At 50.5% G+C, this 14,055-nt stretch overlaps 1 protein-coding gene across 40 annotated transcripts in view; it reads right to left on the bottom strand.

The window, feature by feature from the left end:
* Nucleotides 1-14,055, bottom strand: part of NRXN3 (neurexin 3) — a 1,515,064-nt gene that overhangs the window by 566,855 nt on the left and 934,154 nt on the right. For 3 of the 40 annotated variants that reach the window (XM_077323377.1, XM_077323378.1, XM_077323387.1), the window contains exon 1: nucleotides 11,114-12,316. The exons of 33 other annotated variants lie outside the window; for them this stretch is intronic. In XM_077323377.1, the coding sequence (XP_077179492.1) occupies nucleotides 11,114-11,354 (241 nt within the window). In that variant the 5' untranslated portion in view covers nucleotides 11,355-12,316. Of the gene's footprint in view, nucleotides 1-11,113; nucleotides 12,320-14,055 lie in introns of those variants that run through there. 4 more of the 40 variants (XM_077323388.1, XM_077323386.1, XM_077323389.1 and 1 more) reach the window with 3 other exon arrangements.

The raw sequence follows: 14,055 nt of genomic DNA, 5'->3' as shown, positions 1-14,055 counted from the left end.
TCCTTTTCTTGAGAAGACAAAAAATCAAGAGGGCCCACTGAAACGAACGTGGCTAGAAACAGTATGGACCAGTTCCTTCTCCTCTTCCTGAGAATGCAAGAATCTGTACGACAGAAACACCAGGCCACAATTTCCCAGGATCCAGTGCAAATAGGGATACCAGCCTCAAAGTGGGACCTGGGAACCCCCTGGAATGACAACTCCACTCCAAACTGCAGAGATCATTTTCCCCAGAGAAAACTGATGCTTTAGGGGGTGAACTCTATGGTGCTGCCTGCCACTGAGGTCCCTGCCCCCCACTCCCCAGGTCTCCAACCTGGCAACCCTAAATGCAAACTTGTAACATTGGTCTTACCTTGTCCCCACATTCCATCATGCCATTTTGTACATTTATGTTACTGTATCATGGCAATTGGTTTTCTGCCCAGCTACACACACAGACACACGCCAAACCCTGGGGCCCCTGAAAACTAACCCCTATTTTCCCTCAGACTTGAGCCTCACATTTCCCCCCTTTTAAAGTGAGCTCTGAAGTATTTTCTTATTGAGCCAGAATAAAGATTCACTGTCCTTCCACTGATGCGAAATCAGTTACGGATGTTTGAAAGCAAAAGGCTTTACAGCGTACTGTGCTAATGCAATAGTCAGGGGAAGCTGGAGTATATAGGGAATTGCAGGTGGATTCTGTTCAAGGCAAAGCAGGGGATGGATTCAGATCTTGGCAGTCACTCCAATCAATCTGCTGTCATAATTATCATCATACAATAACTTGCCAGATAAGAAGGCTGGCTTAGGACACATGAGGACAGACAATGGAAAAGGTACTCTTATTGTGTAAGTGGCACTCTTCAAAACTTCCTAACTAAGTAACAAACAGTCCTCAATGATCATGAGTTCTTCTTAGCTCTAACTTTTGATGTATAGCATAAAGGGGGGAGGAGTGAAAGTTTATTACATTAAGCAGACAAATAGCAAACCAGATTTTTGAGGAACGGCCTTACCATGACAAAGGATTTCTGACTCAGTGTGACTTGTGACTTGAAAATGCAACTCTTGCCCCTTGATAAATAGACCTTTCAGCAAAGACTTTCATATCTGCTCAGTGACTTTGGCTTTGAAGATGATGGGGCCGGATACCTCATGACTGCCTCCCACATTACATTAATACATCACAGCAGCATTCCCACATGTCACTCTGGTGTCCAGAATCATCCTAAAACAGGGAAAGGACATTTCTACACAGGAGGGACATTTGTAAGTACTTTAATGCTTACCCACCTTTTCCTTAGTGGGAGACATGCTACACTTTACACACAGGTGCATTCTGCAGAAGCAATTACACAGCCTATCAACATAATATACTAAAAACCGGTACACGAAAACCAGGCTACTGTAAAAGTTTTCTATGGCTTAATCACTGAATTCTGTTATGGTGACTTATAAGCACCCCTGAATATTAGAAGAGAAGTACATATTTTTTTAAATGGAAAATACTTTGCACGTGTGTGGTCTAACAATGTTTGGCTATGGCGGTCCCCATCTCCTTCATGAGGTTTCTGTATTTTTCGACAGCGCTAAAGCTAAGAAAGCCATGGCTAATTTTGTTTTGCCTTCCTCGTCTCACAGCTGGGCTCCTACCTGAAGTCAGCCTCTGAATCAGGGGTAGTCAAACAGCGGCCCTCCAGATGTCCATGGACATCTGGACGGCCACAGTTTCACTACCCCTGCTCTGAATGCTCCCCCAAAGGGTGGGAGGTGAAATTGACCTCACTGGCAGTCTTCAAGCAAAGGTTGGATACACACTTTTCTTGGATGCTTTAGGATGCTTAGGGTTGAGCCTGCATTGAACAGGGGGTTGGACTAGATGGCCTGTATGGCCCCTTCCAACTCTATGATTTTATGATTCTATGATTCTATGATTCTATGATTCTATGATTCTATGATTCTATGATTCTATGATTCTATGATTCTATGATTCTATGATTCTATGATTCTATGATTCTATGATCAGGGCCTTTTTAGCCAATGAAAGCCACGGCCCATTTCATTTTCGACCCACTGGGGGAGCACGCAGAGTATTGGCTCGGAGGCCTATAGGGCTGGGAGACCAGAAACTTGGAACAGAATTGCCCAAGGCTGCAATCTGAAGGATCCTTTTCTGGAAGTAAGCCCTATCGAATAGCATGGAATTTGCTACTGGGTAGAAGGTTTAGGATTGCTCTCCAACTGTTCCTTCATTATGAAGAAGTGCACTTTCAAGAAACTATGGGGGTAGGAAAAATAATAATAAAGGCTCCTGACTGTGAAGAGTAAGGGAAGGCAAGAGATGAAGGAATGCTGCTGACTGATGGATGCTACCAACAAACCATGCATGCTCAGAAGGTACGTGTGCAATGTAGCTACTAGTTCCAAAGCATGACCTCAGGCATAGTAATCAATTGTGAATTATCAGCTACCACCTGGCCAGCTGCCACTCTGCCAATGCAAAACTGCTTGCTATTTATTTACTTTTTTTATACCCTGTCTTCCTCCACAATGGGAACCCAGAGACCACACTTATTTTTATTTACTGCATTTTATTTACTTCCTCCGCAGCAGGGACTCACGGCAGCTGACATTGCTCACTACACCTTCATTTTGTTCACACAACAATTATGCGAGGTAGGTTAGGCCAAGAGTGGAGATTTGAATCTGGGACTCTCAGACTCTAGTACTGATGTTGTTACCACAATCCTAGGCCAATCCTGTATGCCCTATGCCATGCTGGCTATTTCCCTTGTTTTTTTATTTATAAGCAAATATCCAAGATGATAGAAAGTAAGGCTTTACTTGACACACACACACAAAGAGAACTTTGCCCATGGCACCTTCAAATGCTGATAACATTTTTGGTAAAGATATTTTAAGAGGGTGCCATATTGGCCAGGGTTTTTTGAGGGAGAGGCATCATCTGGGCATGGAATTGGGGTCACTGTGGATGGAAAGGTAGTTGTGAATTTCCTGTATTTTGCAGGGTGTTGAACTAGATAACTAGGAGGTCCATTCCAACTCTATGATTCTATGATATTATTTGTTTATGTGTCACCTGCCCTTCTCTGGTCAGCTCAGGGCAGTTGCCAACAAGTTTAATATCATATAAATTAAACAGTAAAACTTTTAACATTAGGAAACTACCCCCACCTGATAATTTGCTTTCTGAGGGTGAGCTAGAACTTGGAGGGACTTTTATTAGCAGGTGGGTTCTCAGAGTCCTAAATGAAGGGAGCTTTGACTCTTGAAAGCTTATACCCCCAAAACCTAGTCAATCTCTAAGGTGCTACTGGACTTGAATCTAATTTTTCATAAAGGTGTCAGTACCCTTGTTATGGTGAATTGCAAAATGATATAAGAAACTGCCTAGACGAGTCATCCACCTGACCTCATGCTGTCTGCTGTGGCCTGTAGCACTCTGCAGATTTTCTCTCTTGCTTCAGACAAGACAAGAGCTGAGCATCTTTAAAAATTATGGTCTTCTCATTGCATATGTGGGTGCTGCCTCAAGATGGGGCACTAACTCTGCAGATCTGGAGACCAAAATCACAATCTTCGCCGTCAATCGTGACTCCAAAGAACATTATTTGCTTATCCTCTTCATGCAGCTCCATCAGCCTGGCTGATCATCTCTGCACAGGAGGCCTCTAGAATATATTGCAAACAACCCTTCACTGGGATGGGGATTCTGGCCAGAAGAGAAGGGCAGGATTTGCTATGAACTAGAAATCAATGACAATTCTTTGCAGGCCATAAACCTGAAAAAAAAAAAGCAAAGAGTGTCACAAAAACTGGGTTTCAGCAGGATTGCTAAAGTTGTGTAGTACGGCCAAGGCTTCGGTCATGTAAGGCTCGTCAGGTTTTGAGCAGGATCCCCTGTGCACAGCCTGAATAACATGTGCTTGTAGTACACGAGGCTATCATTGGTGCATCAATTTGACAAGCTTCAGTTTTCAGCCAGCCAGAACACCAATTAGAGACGCAGCCTCTGCCCCAGGTCTGAGGACAGTAACACCCAGTGGGAACTTGCACATGGGAACAGTCCATTCGCTGATGGAGCAGGACTCACACAGTAGAACCTACAGCCCCACATGTAGCATTTTCTCAATAGCCACTCCTCAGTGGCAGTCATCTCATAACATACTATAATCAAGCGTCAAGAAATCAAGTGGCATGCCTGCATCTGTGAGCTAGACCATACGTGCCCTTCCCAAGAGAGAATTTGTGGGAAAGGACCGGAACTTGAAACTGCCACCTATACACCCAGCAGGAGTCCCTTCCTAGCAGTCTTCTCATTCCTCTCTTGATGTGCTCAATCAACAGCCCATAGGAGCCAAAAGAACTTTCAAAAATGCCCTTGCCTTCCCTCCCCAGTGCACAACACACAGACACCGAAGCCACCGCTGATGGCTGGGATTAACCACAGACAGTGCCATACAAGTGTTTCCCTGGGCCCTTTGCTCCGTGAAAATGGCAACCAGAGCGAAGGAACACGGAGGAAACCCAATTAATTAATTCATCATAAAGCCCATGCAAATCTCCTCATTTTATCTGCCAACCAACAGCATGCATTATTCAACAGCCTAGAGCTGGCAATGAAGACACACAGAGAGGCTAGCCACCGGGGCAAGCTTTGAATAAGCAGCTGACCCAGCAGAGAGCTAAGCAGTCCTGGTAACTGTTCCAGAAGCTCTGCTGTATCTGGGTAACTCAGAGGCCCAATACACTCATGCACAGAGAGCAATGCATTACTCCATTCTACTGCACCTGGGAAATCCAGTTATGGCCAGCCTAAAACTTTTGTTGTGACTAACCGGGAAAAGTCCTGCTTTGCTTTTTGTCTTTGCACAGCTGCCGCTGGTGCCTGTGTTCTGCTACGGTTATGTTCCATTTCATCCGGGGTTTGGCTGCTAGCTGGAGAGTCAGCACAGCTCCACATAGAACCTGCTGCTCCTTTAATGTGCTGGCCTTGTTTCAGCATGCGCAGGACGCTGCTGAAGTAGTAGGAAAGTAACGGCGAGATGATTTCAAGATTAACTCGTGCACCTCTGGCAGTGCGGCCCGCTCAAGGCTAACTACAGCATCACAAACCTCAGTGGGGCATTTAACGCTAAGGGTCCTACAGGCAGGCCATTAAAAAACCAAGAGAGAACAAAGAGCCCATTTTCTGTACAGACAGTGACAGAGACCAAGGAGTCCTTGATATGGATACATCCAAGGGGAACCTTTGAGCTTCCTGTTTCATGCACTGAATCCTGAAACAGGGTCTCCGATTAAAAGGGAAAGCTAAAAGGAAAAGTAGGAATGAGTCACCTTTCCCACTTTTGTACACGTGGGTTTAGCATGCCTGGTAAGCAGTGGGTGTCTGAACATCAGGGGAAGGGGCAGCTTGCACCCACTCTCTGTGGAGGAGATGCATTAGCTTCACTTTGGAACATCACCCTGGAAGTGTAGAAACAGAAAACACCCACACACTCCCACTCTATTTTTCAGTGTTTTCTCATGAAATCTGAAATCGATTGGAAGCAATCTTCACGCAGAAGATGGAAAGGTGAATTCTGTACCAGGTAGACAGGAATAAAATATAGACTTACAGTGCAATCCTAAACAGAATTATACCGTTTTGAAGATGTCTATGGTAGAAGTTTTAAACTTTGCTACGGATTGCACTGTTAGAATCCCCTGGGTGTCAGGGCCTCCCCAACGGCTGGTGACAAAATTCTCAATCTTGTTGAATTCCGTTCCCTTGAAAACATCTGGCTGCAAGGATCTTGAATCTCCACTGTCTGGAGCTTTTCACACTGATTAGCAACATCTGGTGTCCATGTCTTCTGTGAAATGTACCTACACTGACAGGCAGGAAGCAAAATAGTTTCTGAGAATGCCTAGGATTTTAAGTAGCTAATTTTGACAAGGAAAACTGGGAGGAGCAAAAGACACTCAGAATCCTGACAGGATGGAATGAGGTCCCGAGCTAACCACAAATTACAAAGAAAGCACTGGTTTTCAACTATAAAACTCCTCCCAGGTTTTACCAATAAACATAAGAAACAATCTCTTCCTTTAGGCTTAATTATTATTTATTATCGTACGATGTATCATGCCCTATGCAGCTAGGATATCCTAGGCCTGTCTGGCAACCAGGCAAAGGACACTCGAAAGTGGTTGGCCATTTCCTGCCTCTGCCTCATGGCCCCTAGTATTTTTTGGAGCAGCAAACACTGGCATGGGCCCATGGGGAATTATAGTCCATGAACATCTGGAGGACCACAGGTTGACTACCCCCGCCTTGGAGAAACTCCAACCAAACCCTTGAAGCTCTCCCATCCAAATACTCCCATCAGTGTTGGCCCTGCTTAGCTTCCAAGATCTGACTTGCTCAGCTTTCCAAGTCAGGGTTATGCTTTATTTGTGCACCATCTATAGCAAATGTGTCAGCAAACTTATCTGCCAAGGGTACCAGTTTATCTCACACAATATGGACCCTTTGGTAACTGTCACAGCAAGGACACAAGCCCAGAGGTAGTGTATGAGCAGCTTCAAGCATTGCCCGGCACCAGGCATGAAACTACGAGGATGAAGGCACAGTCTGATAATGCGATTCCTGAATGTTCTTTGAGAGAGGCAGAGTTACACAGTAGTTAGAGTGTTGAATTAGGATTTAGGAGAGTTGGGTTCAAATCATCACTCTATGGAAGCTCACTGGACTCTCAGCCTAACCAGCTTCATGGAGTTGTTGTGGGGGGGGGGGGGGGAAGAGAAGAGAACAGTGTAAGCCTCGTTGCAGACCAATGACATAAATAAAATATAAAAATAGAAGCAAAGAGGAGAAGGAGGGGGAGAAACTGCAGCAGCTGTGGCTGAAGTTTACATGCAGCGGACTTCTCCTTTGATTCCCAGCTCACATTAGCAGCCTAAATTCCTTGCAGGAAATGTTGGCAGGTATGGATGAGGCTGCGTAGAGAAGACTGCAAAGTGGAATTCCCTTTCCTGGACGGCAGCTGTTTGCTAAGCCTGTAAGATCTTGTTTAGCTGCGCTGGATCTTGATCAACTAAATTCAGCATATAAGAGAAGACATAGCATTTGCTCTTTTAACTTTGGATATATTCAGCTGGCTGGCTGTCAATTTCAAAGACCTATGACAAGCCCCCCACCCATGAGTATGTTGAAAACACACATTATAGACACCCGTGCCAGGATCTGAAGAGAAGGCACCAACTAAAAACAGCCACAGGCCATAAAGTTTGGCCGTCCTGTCTACGAAGCCCCTTATTCCAATCAGCATGCCTAACTCCTTGCTCTCTGCAGCCTATGGTAATCTGCCGGCATGGGCCAACTGGGTGGGATCTTGTTTGTAACATTTGGCAAAGAAGAAATCAATGCCCTCTGTAAAACACAGCCGGTCTGCTCCTCACTCCACTTCCTTGAGATGCCAGTCGGCAAAGCTGGCCCCAGTCCAAGTTCTGAGCATCTCTATCGTACAACAAGGGAGGAAATCAACCAAGTGTGTGTTTTGATAAGGCACCAGCTGTCTTTTTGGTCTCTGTTTTTCCCTCTGCCTCCTGGAAGGAACTGTCTGTGAGCCTCGCAGCAGGGTGCAATTGTGTGTCTGGAGAGTCCAAGGGCGGCTTTTGCCAAAGAAACCCTACAGCTTTCCTTTCCGAGTGAAGGCACAAGCTGTCCCTTACTGTGGTCAGATCCCACTTTGGCTTCTATTGACCCATCACAGAACAGAATGCCAAAGACTGGGGGGAGGGGGGAACCTTAATGCAAAATGGCTTGCAGACATAATGTTTGTTTGTTTTTTCCCCTTTAGTTTAAATTTCCATCCCTTCCAACATTCCTAAATATAGAAGCTGTAGGATTGTGGAATCTTAGGGGAAGAAAATGACGTCCAAAAGAACTGGCAGGGGCAAATTATTTGTGAATGTTTAAATTAGTTAGACTTGTACAGCCAAACTGCTTCAGAACAAAAGGACAACTTCCAACCACCTGAGCCAGGGTGAAAACTCGGGGAAAGAAAGCCCTATGCACAATCAGAAGTATATGGGGGGGGGGGGAGCTTACTAGCTGTTAGTTAAGACCAAAGAGGCACAAGAAGGGTTAAAAAGTATGGGGGGGATGCTTGGGTCATGGCTAAGCCAAACTACAGGAAAGTGGAAGGAGCTCCATTGTAAGCATCTCACTTAATTTGATTCAGCAGCACTTAATTTCCAGGAAGAGAGGCCCAGGTTTAGCACCTGCCAGGCAGCCATGCTATCTTCCCTGAAAGTTGCCCCTTGGCCTTATATATGTAAAGCTTAATAGGGTAATGGAGAGAAAGAACCTCTGCACGCTTCTGTTTCAAGACTTGAGTGCTGGCATATAAGAAGAAATAGCAAAAGAAACAGATCCTGGGGCTGAGGTCTGGCAGCAGCATTCAAGATCCCATTTATCTGGGTCCAGAGATGCCCTCTTTTTGCCCTGCATCCAAAGCAGTCGCTTAGCGTCTCCACTCCTTTTCTTTAAGGAAATGTGCTTTCTCAAGCCAGAATGTGCCGCATAGATGGGACAGATCCTCTGCACCGCTGCCTGCCCAGAGCATAGACCGCGGGGCCTGGAGGCCTCCTCCTTACAAACAAATGTCCCAAATCTGTCTGGGATCCCTTTAGGTAGCAATGGAGAAACTCAATGCTATTTGCATCTCCACCTCTCCCCAGGATCACCTCCTGCTGGGTTAGAGGAAGAGGCCAAGGGAGCTTCCACGGTGACATTCAAGCCCCAGGAGGCCAAGGAGAGTTTCCAGGTATGAGCTTTCGGAAGTCAGGGTTCCCTTCATCAGTTAAGAACTGGGATGAAAATCTCCAAGTCTTTACATCCCAGTCAGAAGGTGGGGGGGGGGGGTGAGGAAAAGCATGCTTGTAAAGCAATTTGGCGGTACAACAATGAAATTTCAAAGGACAATTGCAACATATAAGTCCCCCCCCACACACACACACACAGAACAAGGACAGAAAATCTCACTAATTTTCTGCCCCCAAATATCCTTCCCCCGCTTTAATCCAGTTGATTCCAACATGCCTGGTACCTCTGCATCCTTTGCCACACCTCTCCCCCAGCCTGACTGGGTGACAGACCCAGAGATCTGCTGCTGTCTAACGCTCAGCCCCTGCCACAAATGTTGCTAGTCCCTCTCAGGTGCCAGTGGACCCTGGCTCTCTCCTCCTCCTGACAGTCCTGTTGGTCTGGCAGGTGCTCCAGCTGTTGCAGGCAGGCCAGCCGGCCTTGCGGAAGCTACAGAGGGCGCTACACGCTAAGGGAGGGGGAAGGACTTGGGCAGGAAACAGTTAAAGCAGCCTCAGGCCAAAGCCCCACCTCTAGGCAAGGCGAGCTGTCACTCGCATTCCGGTACTCCTCGGCCACCTGGATTAACCCTTCGCTGCCCAAGAGCTAAAGCCTGAGAATCCCGGGGCAGTTTCCAGCCCCGGTCCAATTTTCCAGGCTGTGGGGGCCAAGCAGGGATCTTCTGCCCGCCCTCCTTCGCGTCTTGCTCTCTCTGTTCCTCCCTTCCCCTCTGCCTCGCTTCCCTTTGTTCTCTGGCGCACCGAAGCCGCTCCTCTTCTGCTTCTTCCCACCGAGCCAGCGCCGAGGCGCCGCGGGGAAAGTGCCGCGAAGGAGGCAGCCAGGCGTCGGGCGCAAGCGCTGCTTCCCGGCGGGCCGCCTGACAACTTCATCAAAGGCAATCGCGGGCGGGGAGACGGGCCCGGGAATTCGTCATGTCCTCTGCGGCCGCGCGTGCTTTAGGGCAGGGGGAGTCTACCTGTGGTCCTCCAGATGTCCATGGACTACAATTCTCATGAGCCCCTGCCTGGCAGGGGCTCATGGGAATTGTAGTCCATGGACATCTGGAGGACCACAGGTTGACTCCCCCTGCCTTTGGGAATCCCAAGGGAAGCTTCGGGGGGGGGGGGGAGAAGGAGGAGGCTGCGAAAACGTTAAACGTGGGGCCCCGACTCCTAGGCAGCATTCTTCCTCGGGAGTAAGCCCCCTGGAACTCAATGGGAGCGAAACCTCGGAGTAAAAATGTACGGGGTCCGCTGCAGGTCTTCTCCACGCCAATGAGCCACAGGGCCAAAGCCTCCAATAGGCGCCCCAAGACTTGGGTTCAGGTCTGGTTCGCACATTAGCAGCGCTTCTGAGCATCCGCGCACTGGTGTTGATGCCACCGGAGACGCAGGCGGCGCTGGCAATAGTTGTCGGGGGGGGGGGGAGGTCGGATGGATCATTAACATCTTCTACAGCCGGTGGTAGGAAGGCCTTTCGGCCCAGCACCTTTCTGATTTTCGCAACCCCCCCCCTCGAGGACCATCCTACGTGCCTCTTCCCCTCCCCTCAGACCCCCCCTCCGTGTTCCGAGACCTCCGGTGGGGTTTTCATGCGGGGGGGGGGGGGAGAGGCAAAGCACAAGAGGGACGGGGCTAGTCTCCAAAGTGACCGAACAGAGAAACCCTGGGATTTCTTTCTTTTTTTGGGGGGCGGGGTGTTTGAGTAAGTGATAAGGCTTCCACGGCTGGCCTCAGTGACAGCGGTGGCCTCAAACAGATCGCTCCCTCCCAGCAAGCTCTCCTGAACCAGAGGGGGGAGGGGGGTCTGCTGTCCACGCCAGCCACGACCCCCAGCCGTCCCCCGAGAGCAGGCTTCGAGGAAAGGGCCGCGCAGGGCGAGGGGCTCTCGGGTTTCACCCGCCGCAGTCAAGCGCGCGTCTGCCGCCCGGCCGGCTCCGAGGCTCGGCGAGACTAGCCCCCTCCCCTCCCATCCCCGGCTCGGCTCCTTGGCGCCTTCCCAGCAGCGGCCGAGCGGGGAAAGCGCGCCGGGGATTCCGGCTGCCGGGGCCTGGAGCGGGGCCCATCGGCTCGGCGCTGCGGCGGAGAAACTTTTTCCGCCGCGTCTCCAGCAAAGCGAGCGCGAGTTGAGCCGGGCGCCGGCGGGGGGGGGGGGGGTGGCTCGCTCCTCTGGGCACCCGCCTTCCCTCCCTCCCCCCCTCCCTCCCCGATGCTCCAGGAGCTCCAAGCTCCCCCCCCCGCCCCCCGCGAAGGCACCCACCGTGTCCTCCTCGCAGGGAGACCGGGGAGCGGTAGATGGAGATAGGCACGGAGTGGTGCTTGCTGCCATGGAAGTGATGCTCGGGCTGAGCCTGCGAGGCGGACGAGGAAGAGGAGGCCGGCGAGTCCCCGCCGGAGGAAGTCCACGCAGAGCTGACGATCCATCCGCCGAAGACGGAGCACATCCACAGGGTCCAGGCGGGACAGCGTCCCGGGGCCAGTCTCAGGTCCGCGCGCGGCATGGTCGGCTCAGCGGCGCCCACGCAAGCCTACGGAGCGGGCGCTCGGGACTGCAGGCGGCCCGGGAGGCGAGGGCTCATGGTGATGCCCGGGGACCCATCCGCCTCGCCTCGCCTGCACAGCGCCGCTTGCCAACGGGGACTGGAGCGGAGCGGAGCGCGAGCGGCGGGGGCGAGGAAGGGGTTAAGGCGGCTTAAGCCCCCCGCTGGCCGCTGCCTCCCTGGACGAGCGGCCGCCGCTTGGCTTTTTTACTACGCCGGCTTCCCCGGAGACGTGGCAAGGATCCCGGAGCGAGCCGCGAAGCCACGCATGCCAGGAAGGGCAGGAGGATGCGGAGTCTCTCCCCGGTCAGGTCTCCGAGCGCACACGATCCTCGCCGGCTCCCCCGCCCCTGCCCCTGCCCCTGCCCCTCCTGTCTCCCCCCACTTTTCGAGAGCTGGGCAGGAGGCGGGGGGAGGAGACGGCCACAGACCCCCCACGAGGCCGAGGGATTTGGGAGGCTTTATCCCGATTCCAGAGGCGTGAGGATTTGGGGCTGCTTCTCCACTGCCCGGGGTTGTGCCGCAGAACCGCTTCGGCGTCCCGCTCTGGCTCGCGCACGCATGCACACGATCCTCGAATCCGGGCAGCAGAAACGCTCGGGCTGGTGGGTCCCGCCGCCTGCTCCGGAAAGGTGGCTCGCCGGTTCTTCCCGCGCAACAGAAGAGGAGCGAAAGGAGCCGAGCTTTTTTTAAAAAGAAGAAGAAGAAAAGGAGGAGGAGGAAGGAAAGTCCGGAATCCAGAAGAGCGACAAGCAGGCGAGCCTTTTATCTCTATACATAGAAATCAAATCGAGGGATGTCCAGGGCGAGCTCTCTGAAAGTTAAGGCAACTCGGAAGCTCAGGTGAAGTGAAGCGAGGACTTAGGGTGCCAGATTCACAAATGGATGAGCCGCATGCAAATCGGGTCGCTCCCGAGAGCGAATCAGGGGTGCCCAAACGCCCTGCAGAGGGACTGGCTGGTTCCCGCGGAAGGAGGGGCCGAGGCCGGAGCCCGCAGTCCCACCCCCTCCATTCATAGACGGCGCCCTACTCCCCAGCAGCCTTGCTCCTCTCCGCCCTGGAGGGGCTTGAAAATTTCATAGCCCTTAAATGGCAGGCAAGTGGGCAGCAGTGGTCATCCAATACCGCTTCTATTCTATCCTCATCATCAATACAGCAGACATAATCGATACACACACACATGCTTTTCCTCAGCTGTCTGGCAGATTTTGAAAACATCTTTTGAGTACTTTAGAATAATGTTGCATGACAGCATCTGATATGTCCTGCCTTTGTGCCTTGTTTCCAGTGCATCTAACATCATCAGCCTCTAGGTAATCCCCTAAAAAAGAATCTAGAGTTTTAAAAAATGCAGTATAAGGTACATGTATGGATACGTTTGGGCATTTAGATGACTCCCCTCCCCTTTCTGACAGTAAGGACCTCTGTTTTCCCAGAGCTGCAGCTCTGGCTTTAGGAGGAAGGAAACTATAACTCGCCTGGGCTGAGAACTACCTCCCCTGCAGACAATCCCACAGGATAGAAAGCTGCTCTCCCATCATGAAATGCCCACGGATACATTGGCTCCGGTCCAGTCCAATCCAGGCCCCTTTTCAAATTACTGCCTCAAATGTAATTACTGTTTTATGGTTGCCAGCCCCAAAGGGAAACAAAAGATACGTCTTTATTTAGATAGAAGACAGCCCTGAATGCCTGGAGAAGAAAGAGTTGGACGGACTGGGGAAGCAGAGGGGCTGCTTTCTTTCGAGGGGAGGCAGCCAACAAGGAGAAGCATCAGCATCCCGGAGCTTTTGGATCCAGCCCCGTGATTCAAGAAGTGGCAGCCCATCCACCTGCCCGTCCCATTACTTCCATCCGCCTCCATTAGTTTGGAGCCAGCAATGAGGTTAAGGAGAACAGGAGGGGTGGGAAGAAACCCTGCCAAGCAGTGCGGCTGTCTGTGTTGCAGACCAAGTGAAGCTTCTGCACCAAACTGCATTAAGATGGTGTGTACAAAAAAGGGAAAAAGAAAAAGCCATCACAACAAAACACACTCAGGCACTAAGAAAGCCTTAGGAATGCAGACCGTTCTGTCTAAATTGCTGTCAAGGTGCCGGACAAAACAGACAATGCCTCTGTGAGAAGTTCCCTGGGAGAGCAAGCCACAACCTGGACTGGTGCAGTCTAGTGATCTGAAGTGGGCTGGAGGGGAGCTGACCAAGGTTGAAGGGCTCAGCTGGGACAGACTGACAAAGTCCTGGGTACGCTTTCCAGCAACACACGCTGAATATATAAAGCAAATATATAAAATTTCAGTCCTGTGCCAGATATATGAAGGTGGGGTAAACGGAGGAACTGACTGTGGCTGGTATAGAAAAGCCTTTCTCAACTTTTTGACCATTGAGAACCCCCTAAAATAGTCTTTAGCCTTCGAGAAACCCCAGAAGTGGGGCCATCATCTACCATATGATTGGGAAGCATAGCTGGGAACACACCCAGCCAGCCAGCCACCCCCCCCCTTTCCCACCCCCTCCAGGCCATTTTGGGGAGGAGAGAGGGTTGACAATGACGTATATAGATAAATGTTTAACCATATATTGATATAGATAAAAAATAACTCCCACCCATTTGGGAAACCTTTCCAGGGCTGCCAAGAAACCCCAGGATTTAAGGAATCCCTGG

Source organism: Paroedura picta, chromosome 2, assembly GCF_049243985.1.
Source record: "Paroedura picta isolate Pp20150507F chromosome 2, Ppicta_v3.0, whole genome shotgun sequence".
NCBI lineage: Eukaryota > Metazoa > Chordata > Lepidosauria > Squamata > Gekkonidae > Paroedura > Paroedura picta.
Note: the sequence above shows the minus strand (reverse complement) of the source record. Positions and strands in the feature narration are given on the sequence as shown.